The sequence below is a fragment of the Lynx rufus genome, unplaced genomic scaffold (assembly GCF_022079265.1).
Source record: "Lynx rufus isolate CCGP_SWC_20201006 ecotype Redwood Valley unplaced genomic scaffold, mLynRuf1.p SCAF_8, whole genome shotgun sequence".
Taxonomy (NCBI): domain Eukaryota; kingdom Metazoa; phylum Chordata; class Mammalia; order Carnivora; family Felidae; genus Lynx; species Lynx rufus.
Window position 1 is genome coordinate 119,859,841 of NW_025814896.1, and position 20,301 is coordinate 119,880,141.

The 20,301-nt window shown below is 48.3% G+C and overlaps 1 protein-coding gene across 1 annotated transcript in view; it reads right to left on the reverse strand.

Annotated features, from left to right (window-relative positions):
- Window positions 1-20,301, reverse strand: part of DRC1 (dynein regulatory complex subunit 1) — a 42,071-nt gene that overhangs the window by 2,040 nt on the left and 19,730 nt on the right. Inside the window, exons 6-14 of the mRNA XM_047069610.1 lie at window positions 19,948-20,034; window positions 18,952-19,074; window positions 11,397-11,536; window positions 8,101-8,235; window positions 7,593-7,825; window positions 5,442-5,554; window positions 4,123-4,212; window positions 3,492-3,578; window positions 1,002-1,186 (exon numbers count right to left, since the gene is read on the reverse strand). Coding sequence (XP_046925566.1) covers window positions 1,002-1,186; window positions 3,492-3,578; window positions 4,123-4,212; window positions 5,442-5,554; window positions 7,593-7,825; window positions 8,101-8,235; window positions 11,397-11,536; window positions 18,952-19,074; window positions 19,948-20,034 — 1,193 coding nt within the window. The remainder of the gene's footprint in view (window positions 1-1,001; window positions 1,187-3,491; window positions 3,579-4,122; window positions 4,213-5,441; window positions 5,555-7,592; window positions 7,826-8,100; window positions 8,236-11,396; window positions 11,537-18,951; window positions 19,075-19,947; window positions 20,035-20,301) is intronic.

The window sequence follows — 20,301 nt, forward strand, 5'->3', positions numbered from 1 at the left end:
CCCCCCCAGGCTCCCACGCAGCGCCAGCCACGGTGCCTGTCCCTCCTGGATTTGCTGCCTGCAGACCTGTCCCCTTCCCACTCAGCTGTGCGAGTGTCTCGGTTTACGGCTGATTCTCAGAAAGTGCACATGCCTATCATCAGTGTCCCTGATTCTGGTGCCACTGTCACCTTTGTGAAAGCATCACTGGGGTTCTATCCACCCCCCTTCTCTCAGCCAGTTTACCTCATTGGCTTTACATCCCACTACGATGCCCGTTTCCTTCACTAGTGCATCCAAACGGCTCTCAAATTCCGGCATCCCCTCGAGGATAGCCTTGACCCAGGATATCAACGCCTCCACCTAGACGAACCTTCCGGCTGCTCTCCTTGTATCCGGCGTCACCCCCATCCCTGCCACCAAATGGATCTTTCTAACATGCAAGCCTAATCATGGCTCCCCCACCGCTTAAGACCATGTTGTGGCTCCGGTCCACCCAAGAGTAAAGGCAAAGGTCCCGGCCATGGCAGGCGCGGCTCTCCAAGATTTGGCCCGGCTCCCCTACCCACCGGTCCCACTTCCCAGGGAAGACCCTGACACCAGCCACACCTCTCTGCCACGATTCTCGAACACACCAGGCCTTTCCCCACACTGTGACACCTTGAAATGCTCTCTCCCCCACTGTATCCATGTAGGAAAACCCGGTTCTGGTGCGTCTCTTCCTAAAGCCCTCTCTGACTGCCGTTGGTGACACCTGGTATAGGCTCTGACCATGGTCCCGATCACAAGGTGTGATCTCCACGGGCCGACACAGTGCAGACCCCAGTGAATGGCTGTGGAATGAACGACGAATGAGAAGATGCAAATCGCTTCTACGCCCCTTCCTTTCATCCGTGTCCACTGACGCCTCCAGCCCTCCCCATCCCTTTCCTCCTGCCCAGGTGCTTGCTCCGCACTGGGATCTTCTCGGCCCGGCCCAGCCTGGCTTCCCCAGGCCTCGGGCAAGCCCTCCAGCACCACACCTGGGCTTCCTCAGACCCATGACAAAGGCCTCCAGGATCTTGAGGACGTCGTTGGGGTGGATGAGCGTGGGAGAAGGGGGGACCTCCTTCTCTTCTGGCTCCCCTCCCACAAGGCTTCCCTCCTTCTGTCTCTCGAGGTCTGTCTGCTCTCCTGGGTCCAGGGCCGACATCGGGCTTGTTCGCTCCTGTGGGAGTGAAAGATCCCAGGGGCTGATCTGGAGAAAGGCGCCAGGGTGACTATGGATTGGGGCACTCAACAAGTCTAAGTGTATGAAGACAGAGGAAAAAAAAACCGGAGAAAAGTTTACAGAAAGTTACAGAACAGATGCAAAGGTAGATGTTTTCAGGAAGGAAGAAATGGTGAGGGGAAAGAGTGGAAAAGAGGGGGCATGGGATCTTCCAAACAGTGATAATCTTCTATTTCTAGATCGGGATTCATAGGTGTCCATTCTATTGAAATTCATAAGGCTTATGCTGTATGTATGTATATTTTTCAATCATAATACATGTTACTCTTGAATTTTTAAATTCAAAAGAAGTCTTCCTCCTACTCCTGTCTTGTAGTTCATTCAGTTCAAACCCCACAGGCAAACCTACGTCATCTGTTTCTTATGTATCCTTCCAAAGAAATACTACGGTCCACGCTTTCCCTCCTGTTTTGACAAAACGATACTCTCCTACATGCACAGGTCTGCACGTTGCGTTTTTCACATACCAATAAACCTTAGAGATCTTTTCGCATAAATACGTAAAGAACTTCTTTGTTCTTCTTTTTTTTTTTTTTTTTTTTACATTTATTTATTTTTGAGAGACAGAGAGAGACAGAGCACAAGTTGGGGAGGGGCAGAGAGAGAAGGAGACACAGAATCCGAAGCAGGCTCCAGGCTCTGAGCCATCAGCACAGAGCCCAGTGCGGGGCTCGAACTCACAAACCGTGAGATCAGGACCTGAGCCGAAGTCGGACGCTTAACCAACCGAGCCACCCAGGCGCCCCTGTTCTTTTTTTTTAATTGCATTAATATTCTGTTTTGTAGATGCACTACTTAGTAGGTAATCAAGTCCTTCAAGATGGAATTGTAGGTTGTTCTCACTATTCTCCCATTTCGAGCAGGGCTGCAGTGTATAAGCTACAAATAAACACATTCTTTCAAATGTATTGAGACATATCTGCAGAATGAAATCCTGGAAGAATTGCAGGGTAAATACAGTTTTGTAATTGGTGCCACCGAACGGCCCTCCACCCCTCCACGGAGGCTGCAACAATCTACTCTCCCAGCAGTACCTGTTTCCCACACCTCGGCCATCACTCTGTGCAGTCAAACTGGCAGAGTCTTGCCGACCTGACAGGTGAAAATGGAATTGGGGCAGTTTTAATTTGCACTTCTTTTATTACGAGAGGCCTGCTTACCTTTTCATATGTTTAAAAGTTATCTGTATTGCCTCTTACAGGAGATATTTGTTCATATCCCTTATCTGTTCCATAAAGTTGTGGCTGTTTTTTCCTGATTGGTTTATATGAGTTCTTTGTATATTAAGGAAACTGGCCCTTAACTGCAATGTAAGTTAAAAAATATTTCCCCCCACGCCTGGGTGGCTCCGTCGGTTAAGCGTCCGACTTCGGCTCAGGTCATGATCTCCTGGCTCGAGGGTTCGAGCCCCATGTCGGGCTCTGTGCTGACAGCTCGCAGCCTGGAGCCTGCTTTGGATTCTGTGTCTCCCTCTCTCTGCTCCTCCCTTGCTCTCTCTCAAAAATAAATAAACATTAAAAAAAAATTTTTTTTTTAATTCCCCCCAACTTTCATCTGTATCTTCACTTTGCTTATAGTGATTTTTGCCTTACAGGATTTTTTTGTTAATGTCATCAAATAGATCTTAGTTTTCCCTCTTTACGGCTTCTAGGTTTTGTTCACTCAGGCAACTCTTTTTCATTTTTTTTTTCAATCCTTTTTTTAAATTAAGTTTAAATTAAGTGTAAATTAAGTTTATTTTGAGAGAGAGAGCATGTGCACATGGGAGGACAGAGAGAGGGAGAGAATCTCAAGCAGGCTCTGAGCTGTCAGTATGGAGCCTGACGTGGGGCTCGATCCCACAAACCACGAGCTCGTGACCTGAGCGGAAATCTGATGCTTCGCTGACTGAGTCACCCAGGAGGCCCAGCCAACCCTTTTTGAAAGCATGTCAGGATTCTCCCCCCAGGGGCCAGCAATACTAAAAATAATTTTTAGTCAAGTGTTAGGGATCAAAAGATTCAGAACTTGGTGGGCCCAGGGCTCATAGTGGCTGAGGCCTGGCTGTGAGGGAGAACAGCCTCTCATCCCCAGCCATCCTTCCCACCGCAAATAGAAAAAGTGACAATATTAAGGAAAACACTAAGTTAGCTCTCTCTGACATAAAGCCCTATTTTTCCAGGGGTATTACTCAAAGACAACAATGCCCTCTGGGGGCTTCCAGAATTTCAAATGCTCTCTTTTTGATTGAACTTCACATTACCTGACTGGAGGGTGAATGATGAACTCGGTATTTGAGGAAGAAGTTCACCAGTTTGTACAAGTCGTCCTCACTTTCAATCCCAAGGGCCTGGGGGAAAACAGGAGGATGGCTCAAACACCAGAGCAAGAAGGCCCCCGGCTGCTGCGGGAGTTCAGAGACCCTCAGCTCCTAAGAGCGGGAGGCTTGTCTTGTTCCCCTGAACATCCCCAGCACCCGCCATGGCCCAGAGTGAGGCCATTCAACACCGGGGAAGCACAGCGAGACCACGGCAGAACAGAGCAACGTTGCTCAGAGTCAGGAACAGCCCGATACAGGCCTGGTGGGTGTAAGAATGCTAAAGGAGGCTGAACACACATCCGACTTTAAGGGTGTAGGAGAGAACCCACAGTCTGAGAGCTGGGTCGTGAGGGAGAGAAGCTGGTAGAGGAAGCGTCCGGGGTGGGAGACATCTAAACTCCATGGCCAATTTGTCGCATGGAGAATAAGGAAAGGGAAAGATGTGCCAGCCCAGGGAAGCCCCGGAAGACCCATATCTACTCCCAGGACTGAGGAAATGTTGCAAAAAACATAGGGGGCTGTCTTGGAATGAGGCCCCCGCCACCCGCCGTCAACTCAGCCCAGTGGGACTCACTGAGAAGATGGCGTCCAACTTGAGCAGATAGCACTCGCTCTTCTCCAGGGGACGGAGAAGGCTCAGCAGCTTGCTCTCTATGAGGAAACCCTGAGAGGGAAGAGGGTATCTCCAGTCAGACACAGGTTTCGGAAACCAGTGCTCGGGTGTGCAGCCTACCTCTGTGTGACGAGCCAGCGGTGACTCCACAGAGCAGGACCTCAGGGATGAGACTGGGGCAGCAGGGGCCCCAGAGGAAGGCCTTCCTAGGATGCCTAAGGGGCCCTTCCCAGGGGCAAACCCAATGCTCACCATGGATTTAGTCCCCCCCCCCCCACCTAAGAAAGGGTGCTGCCTCATCTCACCCACAAGCCACTGGGCAAACACCTGAGTTCTCCACAGCCACCCAGACCTCATCGAGTCACAGATTCTCACCCGTCCAGTGTCACTGCACTCCTGTGCTAGCCCTCAGATATCTACAGGACGGGGCGGTAGGCACAGAGCTGGAGGAGGGGAAGGCACGGAGGCAGATGAACACGCCGTGTCACAACACGGTGCACGCAAAGTTGGGAGTGAGTGGGAAGACTGGGGGCCCGGCACCCACTCTGAGCTGGGAACGCCTGGGGGAGGGCCCCTGGCAGAGGGGGCCACCGGCACAAGCCTGCAAATAGAGAGAGGAGTACCTGCCTGCCGTCCCGTTCAGCGGGAGCCCCCTCAGCGGCAAGAGTCGGCTCTTGGCCAAAGACAACTGTCCCATGGGGACGGGAGGCCGGCAGGCCTTGCATCTCCTTTAATCTCCGCTCAGAACTGCAGGACCTAAACGCACACCGGTCACGTCCCGTGATGCCTCCCCCCACCCCCCCAAGCTGAGCCAGCCCAGCACACCCTTCACACTAAATCTGGTGGGTTTGCTAACACACAGAGCGGGTGGCCAAAGCCTGACACACCCAGAGTCATCACAGACCGAGCTCCCAGACAAAGGCCACATCAGTTGTGGCCACACTACTTGGCAGGTGGGTTCACAGATGGGAGGCTGGCGCCCCTTCTCTTGCAGAATGAGTTTATTTTTTTTATCAGCAAGGTGCCTGTGGACCGACCTGGCCCACACCTGGCCGACCCACTAAGGGAGGACCCAGTTGGCAGCTGGGGCAGCTCTGAAGCATGGCCTCTCGGGGTAAACGACCCCAGCTCTGCTCCCGAATGCCTGTGCACCCCTGCCTCCGGGCCACGTCCGGCCAGGCCAGGGTCGTCAGAAGCAGCACACGAGAAGCAAGGGCAGAAGGTCAGCAAAGCCACCGGCCGGGAGTCCCTGTGGCGCAGCCCCGTGCAGCCGGCCTCACCGACTCGTCACACAGGAGCATCAGGATCTTTCTGGTTGTTTTCATGGAAACTTGCTTTGGCAGGTCGAGGTAAGACTCTGTTTCTGAGGCGGCCTCCTCCATTCCCCCCTCTTCTGCAGGTGGGGCAGAGAGAAGAGAGGGTGGGAGAGAAAAAGAAGATAACTGCTTGGCCTTGTTGACTTTGAGAAACAGCCGAACGTCCTTCCTTGAGAAAATTTACCTCTTAAAAAGCCGAAGAAAGCCTGGTGTGTGGGGAAAAACAGGAAGGCTGGGGATTGGAATAAGAGACTAGCTGGAGAATTCTGCCATTCTATAACCCTTCACTTTCCTAAGTTTCATCGACCTGGAAACATCATACTCAAAACCCGGCCGTGACCAGGGAGTGGAAGGGAAAGGATGAACCTATTTATAGGTTTTACTAGTTTGCTCAAAAGATAAAATGAGATAAGATAAATGAAAATATTTTGAAAAGTACAAGATGCCAACTTGCTGGTGGAACTACAAAATGGCGCCATCCGTATGGAACAACACCCAGTAACGTCACAGAGGCATTTGCCCTTTGATCCAGCAGTCCTGCTTTTAAGGGGCTAGCCCAACAATTCACCAGGAAAAACATGCGAACACAAACGCACGCAGCTATTTATCGCTGCATTGTTCGCAATAGCACAAACAAGCAGACAAAAACCTGGCAATATCCCAAGTGGCCACCAACAGAACACTATTGGGATAAGTCATAGCACGGCCACACGACACCATACCAAATAAAAATGGAGGAAAGAATGTTTCTTCTCACTACCATAAACTGATCTTCTCCAAGATATTTTGTAAGTGAAAAAAGCAAGACGGAGAAAAGCGTCATTTAAAAAGTGGGTCTATGTGGGGCGCCTGGGTGGCTCAGTCGGTGGGGCGTCCGACTTCGGCTCAGGCCATGAATCTCATGGTTCGTGGGTTCAAGTCCCGCGTTGGGCTCTGTGCTGACAGCTCGGAGACTGGAGCCTGCTTCGGATTCTGTCTCCCTCTCTCCTGCCCCTCCCCCACTCACACTCTGTCTCTCAAAAATAAATAAATGTTAAAAAAAATTTTTTTAAAGTGGGTCTACATAAATATAAACAAATATACATACATACATACATACATACATATACATATTTGTTTTAAAAAGCAACGGAAAGAGAAACCATACATTTTTAGATAACTACCTATAGGAGAGGGATAAAATAGAAGAGAGAGGATAAAGCTTCTTTGAGTATACCTTGTTCTGTGCATTTGACTTTGTAAACATGTCAGTATTCTACATAACTATAAAACAAAATTAAGTTGTAAAAAGCAATCCCTAATTATCAAAAGTAAAACAAAACAAAAGGACCTAAATATGTATTCAGATGGTGACCTAACCAAATAGAAACTATTCGAAGTGACTTCAAGAGACAGCCATCTGTGGGGCACCTGGGTGTGCCAGAGGGACCCGCAAGCCAACACGAAGAGACTCCCACTGGCCGAAAATGGGACAATTTGGGCACCAGTAAGGGAAAATAAGTGCAATAAACCAAAACACATCAGATGTGTTTAAATCCAATCTGTTCGTAATGATACTCGCTTTAGAAAATGCCATTGGTCACTCTTGGAAGATGCTAGAGACCCAACCCATTTATTCTGAAAGCTACCAGATAGAGAAAGGACAAGCATCTATTCTGCTTTTCTGTATGAACTGTACCTCGGGGTAGCAAATAGCTGATGAGAAGAGTCTCTTTTCAGAAGTATTCCAGCTAATAAATCAAGACATCTGATAGAATTTAGAGTGTCACCGTTTTGCAACCCCTAAGGCCATTAATGGATCTTAGACAAGGACTCCCAATGGTTGCTAGCCTCGCAAAGAGACACCCTGATGTTAGTTTATCCCAATGGAAGCATGCCACAGTGTACTTAGCAAAACTACACTGACCCTGAACCTGATCAAGCTTCTAGATAGAACTACCAGATTATAATGGAGGGAAGAGGGTAAAGCTATAGGTTAAATTAGAGACTCTGGACCTCCCAGCTACGAGACCTCTTCTCCCCCTTCTCTGGCCTTCAGTGGGCTTGTCTATGAGATGAATGTGTTGACCCTACAGTTTTACGGGCCCCCCAGCTCCAGGACTCCATTCCAGATACCTGTTTGAATCAGCACTTCTTCTAATATCTGTGTAGCAGACCTCTGCTGCTGCTGAGATATAGGTCCCACATTCCTCAGGAACCAGAAATCAGGTGCGGTCCAGGGGAGCCCCAGATGCTGGGTGTGGATGATCCTGTCCACATCAAAGGCTTTGCTTATCAGATCCTTTGCCTCTTCTTCATTCATCAACCAAATCTCTCGAAACCGCTTGTCATCAAGAAGAGCAAAATGCCTGTGAAGGAGAGTTGCTCAGCGGACCTCGGGGCCTGGCCAGGGTGCCCTCCGTTAGCAGTAGGGCGAGAGCTGGGGCAGCGCCGGGGTGCAACCCCGGGCCCGGGGCCGCCGGGCCTCACCCATGATAGCCTGGAGGCCATCCCCACAAGTCTCAAGAGAAGGCGGGTGACAAGCCAGTACAGGGGGCGGAGAAGACAGCCCGCTAAGACTCTTAGTGCCTGGGCCCACCTCTGTTCTAGGGCATGTGCCATGGGAGCCAGGTCCCCGAGATACCTCATGGCTTTCTGTAGCTCCTTGAACTGCGTCACCAGGCGTATGTAGTCGGAGGTTAGTGACTGGTTCTCCTCCTCAAACTGTCTGATCTGCCTGCTGTATTTTGATCTCAGGTTGTTAAGTATATCATGCAGGCTGGGAGGAAGGGGAGAGAAGTTCATCTGTAGCTGAACAGAAGCCGTGACGTACGCTCCCCTCAGCTGCTTCACACGGTTCTACAGAACCCAGGGTCAGGTTAGCGCAAGCGCCGAAGATCCTCCCATTTGTTCCAAAACCCAGCTGCCCTGATTGCGATCAAAGAAAGGAAGGCAGCAGGAGGTGAGGGGATTGTCCAGAACTAAACTCATTTAGAACAGTCCAGAAGCCCAGACCCACTGAGGGGCAGTCTCCTGCTCAGGAGTGTGACTGAACCCTTCACAACACGCCATCTGGGAGTGTGTCCACATCTTCAACCTCACAGTATTTACAAAGCGTACCTCAACTATTTCACTGCCGTGATTTGGATGTTCATTTCACTTCTAAAACAAGAAAACTAGAAAGGAAAAAAATTAAAACCTCACGGCACAAGTCTATGATATATGAGTTCTCCATCCTCAAAAAGCTGACACAGGTCACAAGCCCAATAACTCATTCATTCATTCATTCATTCATTCACTTGAAAGATCTCTCGCACGCCAAGGATCTGTTTGAATCCAAAAGATGAATACAAGGCATATGTTTGGACAAAAGGCACTATCGGTTCAGCCAGAAACAAAGAAAAACAAACACTCGTCGCAGTGGAGTGAAAGCACCGTGGGGGTGGTTTACACAGGATGCCAGGGGAGCCCAGAGGTGAGGCAGGGAACTTATCCCGGCCTGGAGGCAAGGGGAGTGGTCGAAGGTTCCAGCACGGAGAGAGACAGTGACAGCCTGGTCAAGGGCACTGGGAGTCCGGGCATGCCACGGGTCCACATCTCACTGCTCTGGGAGCTCTGTGCGTGGAGACTCGTCTCATGAAATATGCGTGGCAGGCATGGCCTTTAGACCCAGGACCATACTTCAGACTTTAGACCAGTGCACAGGTGTCTGATGTCAGCGTCCCATTTACACGGGCATAGAGAGTCTGAAGGCCTACATTTCAGTTTAAAAATTCTAAAAATAAGGTTTTCTCTCTTAAACACCATTCTGAAAGAATCATAAGCTCCCTAAACACACAAACACCCATCCTTCGTGTTTTTATCCTTAATAAAATGCAAAAACAACTTAACTTGGACTCTGATAAAAAGCAGCATGTAGGGGCGCCTGGGTGGCTCCGTTGGTTGAGCCTCCGACCTCGGCTCATCATGATCTCGAGGTTTGTGGGTTTGAGCCCCATGTCAGGCTCCGTGCTGACAGCTCAGAGCCTGGAGCCTTCTTCAAATTCTGTGTCTCCCTCTCTCCCTGCCCCTCCCCTGCTCGGGCTCTGTCTCTCAAAAATAAATAAACATTTAAAAAAATTGTTTTTAAAAGCAATATCTAGTTCATTTTCTTAACTACGGCATTCTAGGAGACGATCCACATATAGGTGTAAAAAAAAATGTTTTTAGGTAGCCATCCCAAAGTCTTTTTCCCAATGTCACCCGGTAAAGGAGCGCCTGTGTGTCATCTAACCACAGAACCTAATAAAACCAAAACATAACTCCAGGTGCATGCTGCAGGTCTGGGCAGGACAGGGGACAGACAGGAACAGGTGGCCGCAAGGGGGAAGGAGCTCAAGAAAACATCACACACCGTCCTTAGTGACTGGCTGGCAGCTAGAGATGGAGGGGGCAGGGGTGGAGGAGGGGGAAGCCGGGAAGGTAGGCAAACTTGGTTTCAAAACTTGTCCACTGGCCTTGACAGCAACTGTCCAAGCTGCAATGTCTCCTGGAAGTCCCAGACAAAGCGAGGAGGTGGGGTCGGGACTGGGGAGATGAGCTGGAGTCATCGAGAAAGAAGTCCTACTCAAAGCCATGAGACTAGTGTAGAGGGTGGATGGGATACAACCAGAAAGCAAAAGGGGGGAGATGCTTTCTGGAATATCCTATCAGGCAAGAAAACGCAGAACCACCAAAGGAAGCCAATTAGGAATCCGCTGAGAAAGAAGAGTAGGTATTTTAGAGTCATAAAAGCCAAAGCAGAAAAATTCGGAGATTCGGTACCAACAACAATCGGATGAGGCCTGACCGGGCAGCAGCAGGGTCTGCTGATAAGGGAGACGCCAGCTCAAAGTCAGAGGACAGAACCAGGGAAGGGAGGGTGGGGATGATGCCACTCGTCCTTCTGCCCTTCGGATCAAAACCAAGGTTTGCCTCACGTACCTCGGCCCACCTCCCGTCCTACCAACCTCCCCTCTCCCAGGATGCAGGCTCTTCCTGCCTCCTGCTTCCTTGCCTTCAGACCTTCATTCCTGGCTCTCGCACCGCCAACCCCAGAGGCTTAACTCCTTTTTCCCAATTCGCATCCCTCCCCCCTTCCCTGTTTCACTTCTTCTGGAATCCTTCCCAGGGAACTCCTTCTCACTGACTGTACAGATGTGTGGCCATCACAGATGGATGGAGAGAGGGCGAGAGAGGGCGAGGGAGAGGAGAGATACAGAAAGATACACACTACACAATCCCTGGTGGTAGGAATATGGTGTTTTTTACGTTTTTATCTTCCTTTCGCTTGGGGTACTTCCTAACTCTCTAAAATGCACATGTACCACTTCTGTAATAACAAGTTGAGAATGTATTCTACAGACAGCTCTGTGCGTATGCAACGTGAGACAGCGACACGAGTACCTACGTCGGTATCATTTGCGATAGCAAAGGATTAGAAGCAATCGAAACGTCCATCCACGGGGACATTAAGTACCAGTATATGCAAGTGGAGGTTAGGCAACCTAAGAAATAACGTGAAAACTCTTTACGAACCGGTATGGAAACACCGTCGGGATATAAAACGGCGTGTACGGAAGGCTATCATTTGGCTTAAAAACAGAGGGGGGGATGGTGAGAGGATTTGTGCTGGTATGTGGTTCAAGAAATTCTGGAAGAAACAAAAGAAATGAATAACGATTACAGAGGTGGGAAAGAGGCACCACACAAAATGGGGGATCAGAGACAGACTTTTTGCTGCACATTCCTTCCGGAGGGTCGGGGGCGGGGAGCCGCTGAAAGTATTACCTTTTGCAAAAAGAACTCTTTTAATGAAGAATTAGCTAAGCTTTTAACAGCTTCCGCTCCTCCGGAAGGGAAGGCTTCAGCCCCAACCCCGTTTTCAGCATGGAAGGGTCGATGGTCTACGGGCTAGCTCACCGACTGATCTTCCTCTTCTGCTGGGATTTGATCACCACACTCTCTTCGTCTCTCTTCTTCAGCACTTGGAAGTTGTACTCCAACTTCTCTTGGTTTAGCTGATAGGTTGCTTTCATCTGCTGAAGCTGTTGCTCAAGAATCTAAAGGTTAAAAAACAATAAGAATTCGGACTGGCCCTGGTATCATTTGCCGTGCCCGGGGGTCCCTGATACTTGATTCTGGAGTCACGTCAGACGACACAGAGGCACAGGTGTCGCCACCTGAATTCTTAGAAAATCTGTCAGTAGAGGCAAATGAAAGGCCAGCCAGAAAAAAAAATACATCATTTGGCTGCGAGCTGAAGCCTATGTCCCTAAAGCCTAAGAGAGGGGACAGATCCTTCAAGTGTGGCCCCCTCTGCTGCTCTGCACCAGACCCTCTGGAGACACACGGCGCCCCACTGAAAACACCATACAATATTGCCACAGACTCTTACAACGTCCCACTCGGACCTTCCATTGGCCGTGTTAGTGTTTAGCAAATGGTGTTCATTTTAAAGGAGGACGGATACAACCATTCCTTCTTTCTGGATTTCTGTTAGCTATGTTCATTCATTCAGCCAATATTTCAGTGCCTGATAAAAGTCGACACTTCTCCAGGTGCTGCTGAGGAAACGCTGGTGGAAAAGGCACAGTCTAGCCCTCGCTAGGAGATATTAACAAGCGGTGGGGACAAGAAGTAAGAGGTGGGGTAGGCGCAGGGCGGCATGCGACTCTCTGTGGCCTCGAAGGCCAGGCAGGCATCCCTGAACAGTTGGCATGAGCGTGTCTAACTGAGACCCAGAAAACGAGCAGGAGTGACTCAGGTGGCTGCTCGAAGGGACACTTACTCCAGAGAGGCAAGGGGAGTGAGGTGCTTTGGGGAAATCACGAGCAAGGTAGGGTGTGAGGTACGAGGCTGGGAACGGTCAGAAAAGAGGCTGACAGAAGAGCAGGGCCCTATCAAGTGAGGACTTAAAGCTTTATCCTGAGAACCATGGAGGGCCACGAAAGATCTCAAGCAGGAAAGGGCAGTGACCAGTCCGGGCAGTATAGAATGATCACTTTGACAGTTGGTTAAAAAAAAAAAACAAAACCAAACAAACAAAAACTGCTGAGAGCACGGCAAGGCTAGAGGCAGGGCAAAACCAGGCAAGCTCGGTCCTGCCTCTCCAAGTGGAAATGCAGGAACAGAGGGTGCAATCAAGCGTAATCAGATCTTGGCAAAGCAGGGACATGTGACATGTGGCGCTCTTTCAAGCCTCCTTCTCCCTCATCTGCCTCCACAGGGCTACAGAGCCTTGCCAAGGAATCAACATAGCAAGTGATTGGAGCGCCTGGGTGGTTCAGTCAGTTAAGCATCTCACCCGTGATTTCGGCTCAGGTCATGATCTCACGGTTGTGAGATGGACCCCCACGTCGGGCTTTGCACTGAGCGCGGAGCCTGCTTGGGACTCTCTCTCTCCCTCTCTCTTTGCCCCTTCCCTGCCTGCCCTCTCTGCCTCTCTAAATAAATAACGTTTTAAAAAACACATAGGAGTGGTTCCAGGCAGCTCCCCCTAGACCCCTGGGTCATCCTCAAGGAAAGTAACTGGCTAGGAGGTGATGCAGAGAACAAAAGCACTGACACTGATCCCCTGTTGTAAACGAGAGAATTAGTCCAGAGTATCCAAATATCTACCTATCCCAGGGAGTTCTAAATCTCCGTTATGGGGCAGGCATTTGGATGTCTTTTCAGAACAGAAGCCTGCGATACCTATCACGGGTGGCCAATGAACATACAGGTCGCCGGGATTATAACTAACTGTACCTCTCAATTTCCATACTGGCTTAGTCAACTTTTTAGTTACTTTCTTCTAATTATACGCTTTTCTGTATAAAAAGTTTTCCTGCTTGTGAAAGTAATATTTGCTTGTAGAAAATGTGGAAAGTACAGTAAAGGAGAAAGAAGAAGACACAGAAGGGGAAGAAAAATTACCCAAGTTCCATCTCAAAGAGGCATCTTCTGTTAACATATCAGCATGTTTCTTTCCAGTGTTCTTTACATAGCTGAGATGAAGCCATAGCTACAATTTTATATGCTATTTTTCTCCCTTAATATTATAACGAGAATTTTCCATGTTAGTTTTGGCGATGTTATTTTAATGGTGTGTAATATTTTTATATACTATATTTTATATACTATATATATACAGTTTATCATATATAAAATACTTGCAATATTTATCATATGCCATACTATTTTACCATTTCCCTACTGTTGTACATTTACATTGTTTTGATAATTCTTGATATTATAAAAATAATGCTGGGATCAATTCTATTTAAAACTTTTGGGGTATTTCGTTTATTTTCTTAAGGTAGATTCTCAGAGGTAGAATTACTAGGTCAAAGGCTGTCAACAAATTGCTTTCCAAAAAGCGGTCTACAGTTTCCACTCCCACTGGCCGTGCGTGCAAGCGCCCGCTTTCGCACACCCCGTGGGCACGGAGCACGGTGAGGGGCCGGCCGTGAAGCTCCAAGCACAGGCCCTCAGCCCTCAGGTAGGGCGGGGACTTGAACAACTTCCCGAAGTGGCAAATATGCCGACAGTTCAGAAACTGCCTCATTTCGAGTGTGATTGTCCTGGGTGGTCCCAGGCTGAATCACTCTCGGCCTTGTCCCCTTCTAGGGATGGGCCTGCGTGTGTTCAAGGGAAAGGGAATCTCAGCACCTCTTCCTGCAAACTCGCAATGATTTATGCCCCCGTGCTCCAAATGAAAACAGTGCCACTGCTTTAAATGTGGTCAGCCCTGAACACCGGGAGGCCACTGACCTGTGAGTTGGCTCAGGACAAAGTCCAATAGAAAAGCTTCTTGTTGGGTGGAGACAATCTGGGAAGGCACGAACACCCACAGAGAAGGAAGGTCTCCAGAGCTGCTCTGACTTGGAATGACAATGAGTGGCTGTTCGGTCTTGACTGACGTGTCAGGGACCCTGAGACCCAGGGTGAGAGAGACCCTGGTGTTTCCTCTGGTGACGTCCAGGGACCTCTTTTTTTCTTGCAGCTTTGCAATAAGCCCCTGTCACTATCACACATTTCCCAAAGGGATCTGGCCATGGAACAGTTTTTGTGTTTGTAGCAAAGTGAGAGCACGCGAGTTACAAATACAAGCTCCATCACGTGAACATTCGTGTAAATTCCACTCTTGCAGGCAGATTGTTAGATAACACCATGAAAATGGACTCTGTAGTTTTCCTACATAATACATCTTGAAAGGACAAAAAAGAAAAGCACCGGCTCACTTTCTTTGTTCGTTTTATGAAACTACCACCAGTACCTCACGTAGCCGAACGCAGTTCAGAGTTCAAAACTCTGAACTGAAGTAATCAGGCCACGTCTTTTCCGTCGTGGCCTGAAAGAACTCACTTCTGATCCGATCTTATAGGCAAAACAACACACAAAGAAGCCCTGTCACCTGACTGTGTTAATTTGCATGTCTCTGCCTGAGCCAGTGGTTAAATATTTATTAGCTTTCCCTTGTGGAACACATCAACTCCTGCTCTTCACTAGACTATGTCCCCAGGAGACCGGTGCCTAAAAGGACTAGCAATGCAACATGCACTATGAGATCTCGACCGGATCACAAATCAGCCCCTCTGTCCCCCCAGCTCTGGTCCAAGACCTCTGCTGGCCCCCCAGTCATGATGCCACTTGGGAGTGATTGGCAGTGCAGTCAACGAACTTTCAGAACTAACAGGCTTGTAGTCTCACAGAACAGCAACCACGGCAGGATGTTCTATGAATTACATCACCCACTACTTGTTTTCAACACCTTCCGCTCAAGATAATTTTGCTCCCAGGGACTCTGTCATTAACTATCTCAGGTTTGAGTCTCACCGTAAAGCCATCCTTGGTGGCCACACACCGAAGATAGTTTTATACCTTTAAAGTTGTAATTGATTGTGTTCGCCGTCTGGACTTATTCTTCAATTACCCAAAGGTATTTTTGCCAAGTTGTACTTTATGTTCCCAAGACGGATGATGACCCCTTGTGTTTGGTTTTTGTAAATAATGTACAAAGATTACGATCTTTACGTAACAGTTAACGTTAACAGTCCCTGAAGTTGAACTAAAACCACTTTCCAACCTTAAGAGCACATATAGGATCTAAAATAAAAACATTTGCTTCCTGCATTAAGACCCAAATGTTTCCAGTAGTCTTATTTGGGGGGGGGGTGGCAGTGTGCTAAAATCCTTCTCGAGGGCATCATGTCTATAGGCTTCTCTCTGTTAATAATGCAATCTTGCTGGCAGGAAGCGCTCGAGAAGTATACATTCTCTTTCTTACTTCTTGTACTTTACCCATCAAACCAAATCTATGCGCATTGGATCCTTCGTACTTTTGCGGTTTGCAAGCTTTTACTTCTGTATTTTAGAACGGAGCCAGTGCCACGAATGACTTAGGAAGGGTGAATCTCACGTGAGCTGCAAGTTGTATCTTCTTGACAAAAATCGCTGCTATCTGACTTTCCTGGCTAGTGAAAGTATACCTAAGAGGCACGAGGATAAAGTTTGATCTATTAAAATATCCCACATATTGCAATATGGTGATCCCCGATTTGACCACCTGTTCCTGGTTAAAGGGTAGGAGGGTACAGTGTACTCCTGGTTTCCGTTCTAACACAGGAAAGAACTGTTGTGCACAGGAACTGCACATACTTCCCCACTCTGATTATCTCCACCTGCCCACCTCCTGCACACCCACACTCCACGGGGGGGCATCCAACCAGACAGGGTGAGCCAGGAGATCTGGTCCCCCAGACTCTGCCTCTCTGTCCCTCATCTCCCTAGTCTTACATCACTCCCCACCCCCCAAAACTCCCCACGTTCCAGGATTTTTTGGCTTTGTTCAAGCCTTTGAAGATTAGATTAACAACATGAGGTTGCACTCCTACAACTCAGTAGCAAAAATAATAATAATAATAAATTAACCAATTAGAAAATAGGCAAAGGTGGGGCGCCTGGGTGGCTCAGTTTGTTGAGCGTCCAACCCCTGGTTTCGGCTCAGGTCATGATCTTATGATTCGTGAGTCTGAGCTCCTCATCGTGCTCTGTACTGACAGTGCGGAGCCTGCTTGGGATTCTCTCTCTCTCTCTCTCTCTCTCTCTCCCTTCCTCTCCATCCCCCACTCGCATGCACACACTCTCTCTCTCCAAATAAATAAATACAATTTTTAAAAAATAGGCAAAGGACTTGAATAGACATTTCTCCCAAAAAAGACATACAAATGACCAATAAGTTTATAGAAAGGGAAATGCAAATCAAAACCACAGTGATATATCACCTCACACCTCTTAGGATAGTTATTGTCAGAGACAACAAGTGCTGGCAAGGATACGGAGGAGACAACCCTGCGCGCTGTTGGTAGGAATGTAAACTGTTGCAGCCCCTATGGAAACAATATACAAGTTCCTCAAGAGATTAAAAAAAAAAATAGAACTACCATTTGATCCAGTAACCCCCCTTCCGGCTACAGATTCAAAGGAATTGAAATCTGGATCTTGAAGAGGTATCTGCACTGCCATGTTCATTGCAACACCGTTCACAATAGTCAAGATAAAGAAACAACCTAAATGTCCATCGAGGGACTAACGGGAAAAGAAAATGTGGTATATGCACACAGTGAAATATTATTCAGCCTTAAAAAAAAAAAAAAAAAGGAAATTCTGCCATTTGCAACATGGATGGGTGTGGAGGACATTACGCTAAGTGAAATAAGCCAGACACAGAAAGACCAATACTGCATGGCCTCACTTGTATGTGGGATCTAAAACAGCCAGACTCGTAGACGCACAGGGTGGAATTTCTGCTACCAGGGGCTGCCAGGGGCCGGGGGTGAGGAAACAGGGAGGTGTTGGTCAAAGGGCACAAAGTTTCAGTTACGGGACGAGATGAATAAGTTCTGGGGATCTCTAACGGTACAACAGAAAGTCTATGAGTAACAGTGCTGTTATTGTACGTTTAAAAATTTGCTAAGACAGTAGATCTTGTGTTACACGCTCTTAACACAAAAGGAAAAACAAAGCAACAAATAAAAGAACATGAGTTGCCATTATTTCACTGTTTGCGGCCAGGGACACGGAGTGTTGTCACATAAATTATCATAGAACCAAAATAACTTAAGAAAGCAGAACAATAGCCATTTTTATTAAACGTGTAATGTATACAGCCCACATAAATGGCGCTGCCCTCACAGACCTCCACTGTTCTTTGTCAGTGACTCTCATTTTCATGACATTGATATGAGAAAGGCCCGGGAAAATTCTCAAGGCTGGTAAGAATATTTGTAGTCTGGTGGGGTGTTGATTCAACCCTGTTAGATAAAGCCACAGGAGTAGTAAGACCTGAAATTCCCCCAAAGGCCATGTGGAAAAGCTTTAGTCTAACACATTTGTCAAGACAGAAATTCAACTGAATAGACCGTGCTTAAATATTAGGAGGTAATTACATCGCACCTAAATGTAATTAGAGATGAGCTTTTTTTTAACTAACTTTGAAGCACGGAATCCTAGGCTTAGAAAGAACTTTAGAAACCAGAAAATCTAACCTCCTTCCAGCTACAAGAATCCTTCCTCAGCAGTGAAGACAGACACATTCATGTGGCCTTTAAATACTTTATGAGAGAAAAGAAGCCTTGTTTTGTGGGATGACCCTTTCTGTATGGGGGATAGGTCTATTAGAAAGCTCTTTTTTTTCCACTATTTATTTTTTTTTCATATTTATTTATTTTTGAAAAAGAGAGACAGAGTGAAAGTGGGGGAGGAGCAGAGAGAGAGAGGGAGACACAGAATCTGAAGCAGGCTCCAGGCTCCTGAGCTGTCAGCACAGAGCCCGACACGGGGCTCGAACTCACAAGCTGTGAGATCATGACCTGAGCCAAAGTCGGAAGTTTAATTGACTGAGCCAGCCAGATGCCCCTAGAAAGTTCTTTCTGATGGCAAGTCGAAATCTGCCCTACTGAGATGTCCACCCATCAGCCGGGGGCTGTTTGGAATATTAGGAACCTTATCGGTTACTGAGCCAGACAGAGCTGGGTTTGATTCCAGGACCCACCATTTACTAAGTAAGCAGCCTTGTCCTGAGTCTATTTCCTGGCATATAAAACACTGTGATTCCTCTCCTGCATGTTAGTTGAGGACTGGAGATACTGTGCCTTAAGCAGATGGTGACTCAGTAGATGGTGACTGGGGATAAACTTGCCCTGGGGATACCTTCCCTTTGCTCGGCTAAAATGCACAATCCTCTCAGCGATTCCTCAGGTCACGGTTGCCAGTGTTGCCTCCTGGCAGCTCTCCATGGTTCATTAAGGAAAGAATTCCTCCACATACATTCTGCTCATGAGCTCCTTCAGAGAGCATCGCTTGAAAGAGAGCAGATAACGAATACCTATCTGTTGAACAGATTAACTCTAGAACACGCGGGGCAATCACCAAGGATAAAACGCACAGGCGCTCCGTCTGCTCTGCCACCCAGACGCCGAGCAACAAGTCAGACCTGCACGTCCTGCTCCAACTTGATCTTGATCGTGTTGTACTCTTCGCAGTCCCACACCCGCTGCTTGTTCAGCTGCTTCTCATAGTCCTCTACCTTCTTGATGCGGCTCAGAAGATACTCCAGCTGAAGGCACAGGAAGACAAGGGAAAAGTCAGCCCTGTCCCTGCCCCCGACTCAGGGGGCCTGACAAGCATGACACAGGGAAGGGTCTCAAAGTGTCACGGCCCTAGAGAGAGCTGGTCGGCCCTCAGAAGCTCCTGTGCCCCCAAGACTTTGTATTGTTTCACTTAATCTGGAGCTTCCTTACTTGAGAAACTCCAAGAGGAATGTTCCTTAAGAAATCAGACACGGGGGCGCCTGGGTGGCTCAGTCGGGTAAGTGTCCGACTTCGGCTCAGGTCATGATCTTGCAATTTGTGAATTTGAGCCCCAGGTCGGAGTCTGTGCTGATAGCTCGGAGCTTGCAGCCTGTTTCACAGTGTGTGTGTGTGTGTCTCTCTCTGCCCCTCCCTCTCTCTCTCTCTCTCTCTCTCTCAAAAATAAACATTAAAATTTTTTAAAAAAATAGAAATCAGACACAGACGCTGCGGTCAGACGTTTGTATTTCTCACAAAGGACCCACTGGATCCGGGTCAAGCTATTTCTTTGTTCTTTGTGCCTCCCAAGTAAAGTGATAACCCCACACCCTTTGAAACATCTTAAAACATCTTGCTGGGCCACAAACATCCATGGCTGGAGTCGATGCCCAGGTTGAAAAGAAGAGAGCCACAGGACCATGGTATTCACCACCACCAGAGACAAATGTCACCACCAGAAGCAGCCACCATCCGCAGGGCCACACTGATTAACCGTGAAGGGCAGTGGTAAGTGTCTGCCATGGCAATCCTCCCCAAGACACAGAAAGGCTAGCAAATTCAGTCCCAGTAGAAATTGTCCCAGCTCCACGGGTCGCCCTTGACGCGTCCGCCAGCCCCTCCCCTACCCGCCGCCCCTTTACCTCTTTGGCGTTGTGAGCCTGCAGGGCCCGCTCCCATTTCTTCTTATTACTGGTCAGCAGTTCTCGTCGTTCCGCCTCAAATGCTTTCTATGACCAAGAAGGAAGAGGGCCTGGTGTCTGTTTTGATTAGGCAGGTCCCACAGCATTAAACAACTCATAAGTAATGGCACAGTCAGAGCCAAATGTAGACTTGCCAAGTCTCACGGAACCAAATGGCTATGGAAGGAGTTGCGTGTTAATTAGTGTTATCAAGTCTGGGCTTCACACAAATTTAGGGAGGAAATGTACCACCTGTCCTGTGGCTCAGTCGGTCTCTGAGGAAGGAGCTGGAGGAAGGGCCGTGTGCCCTTGGTG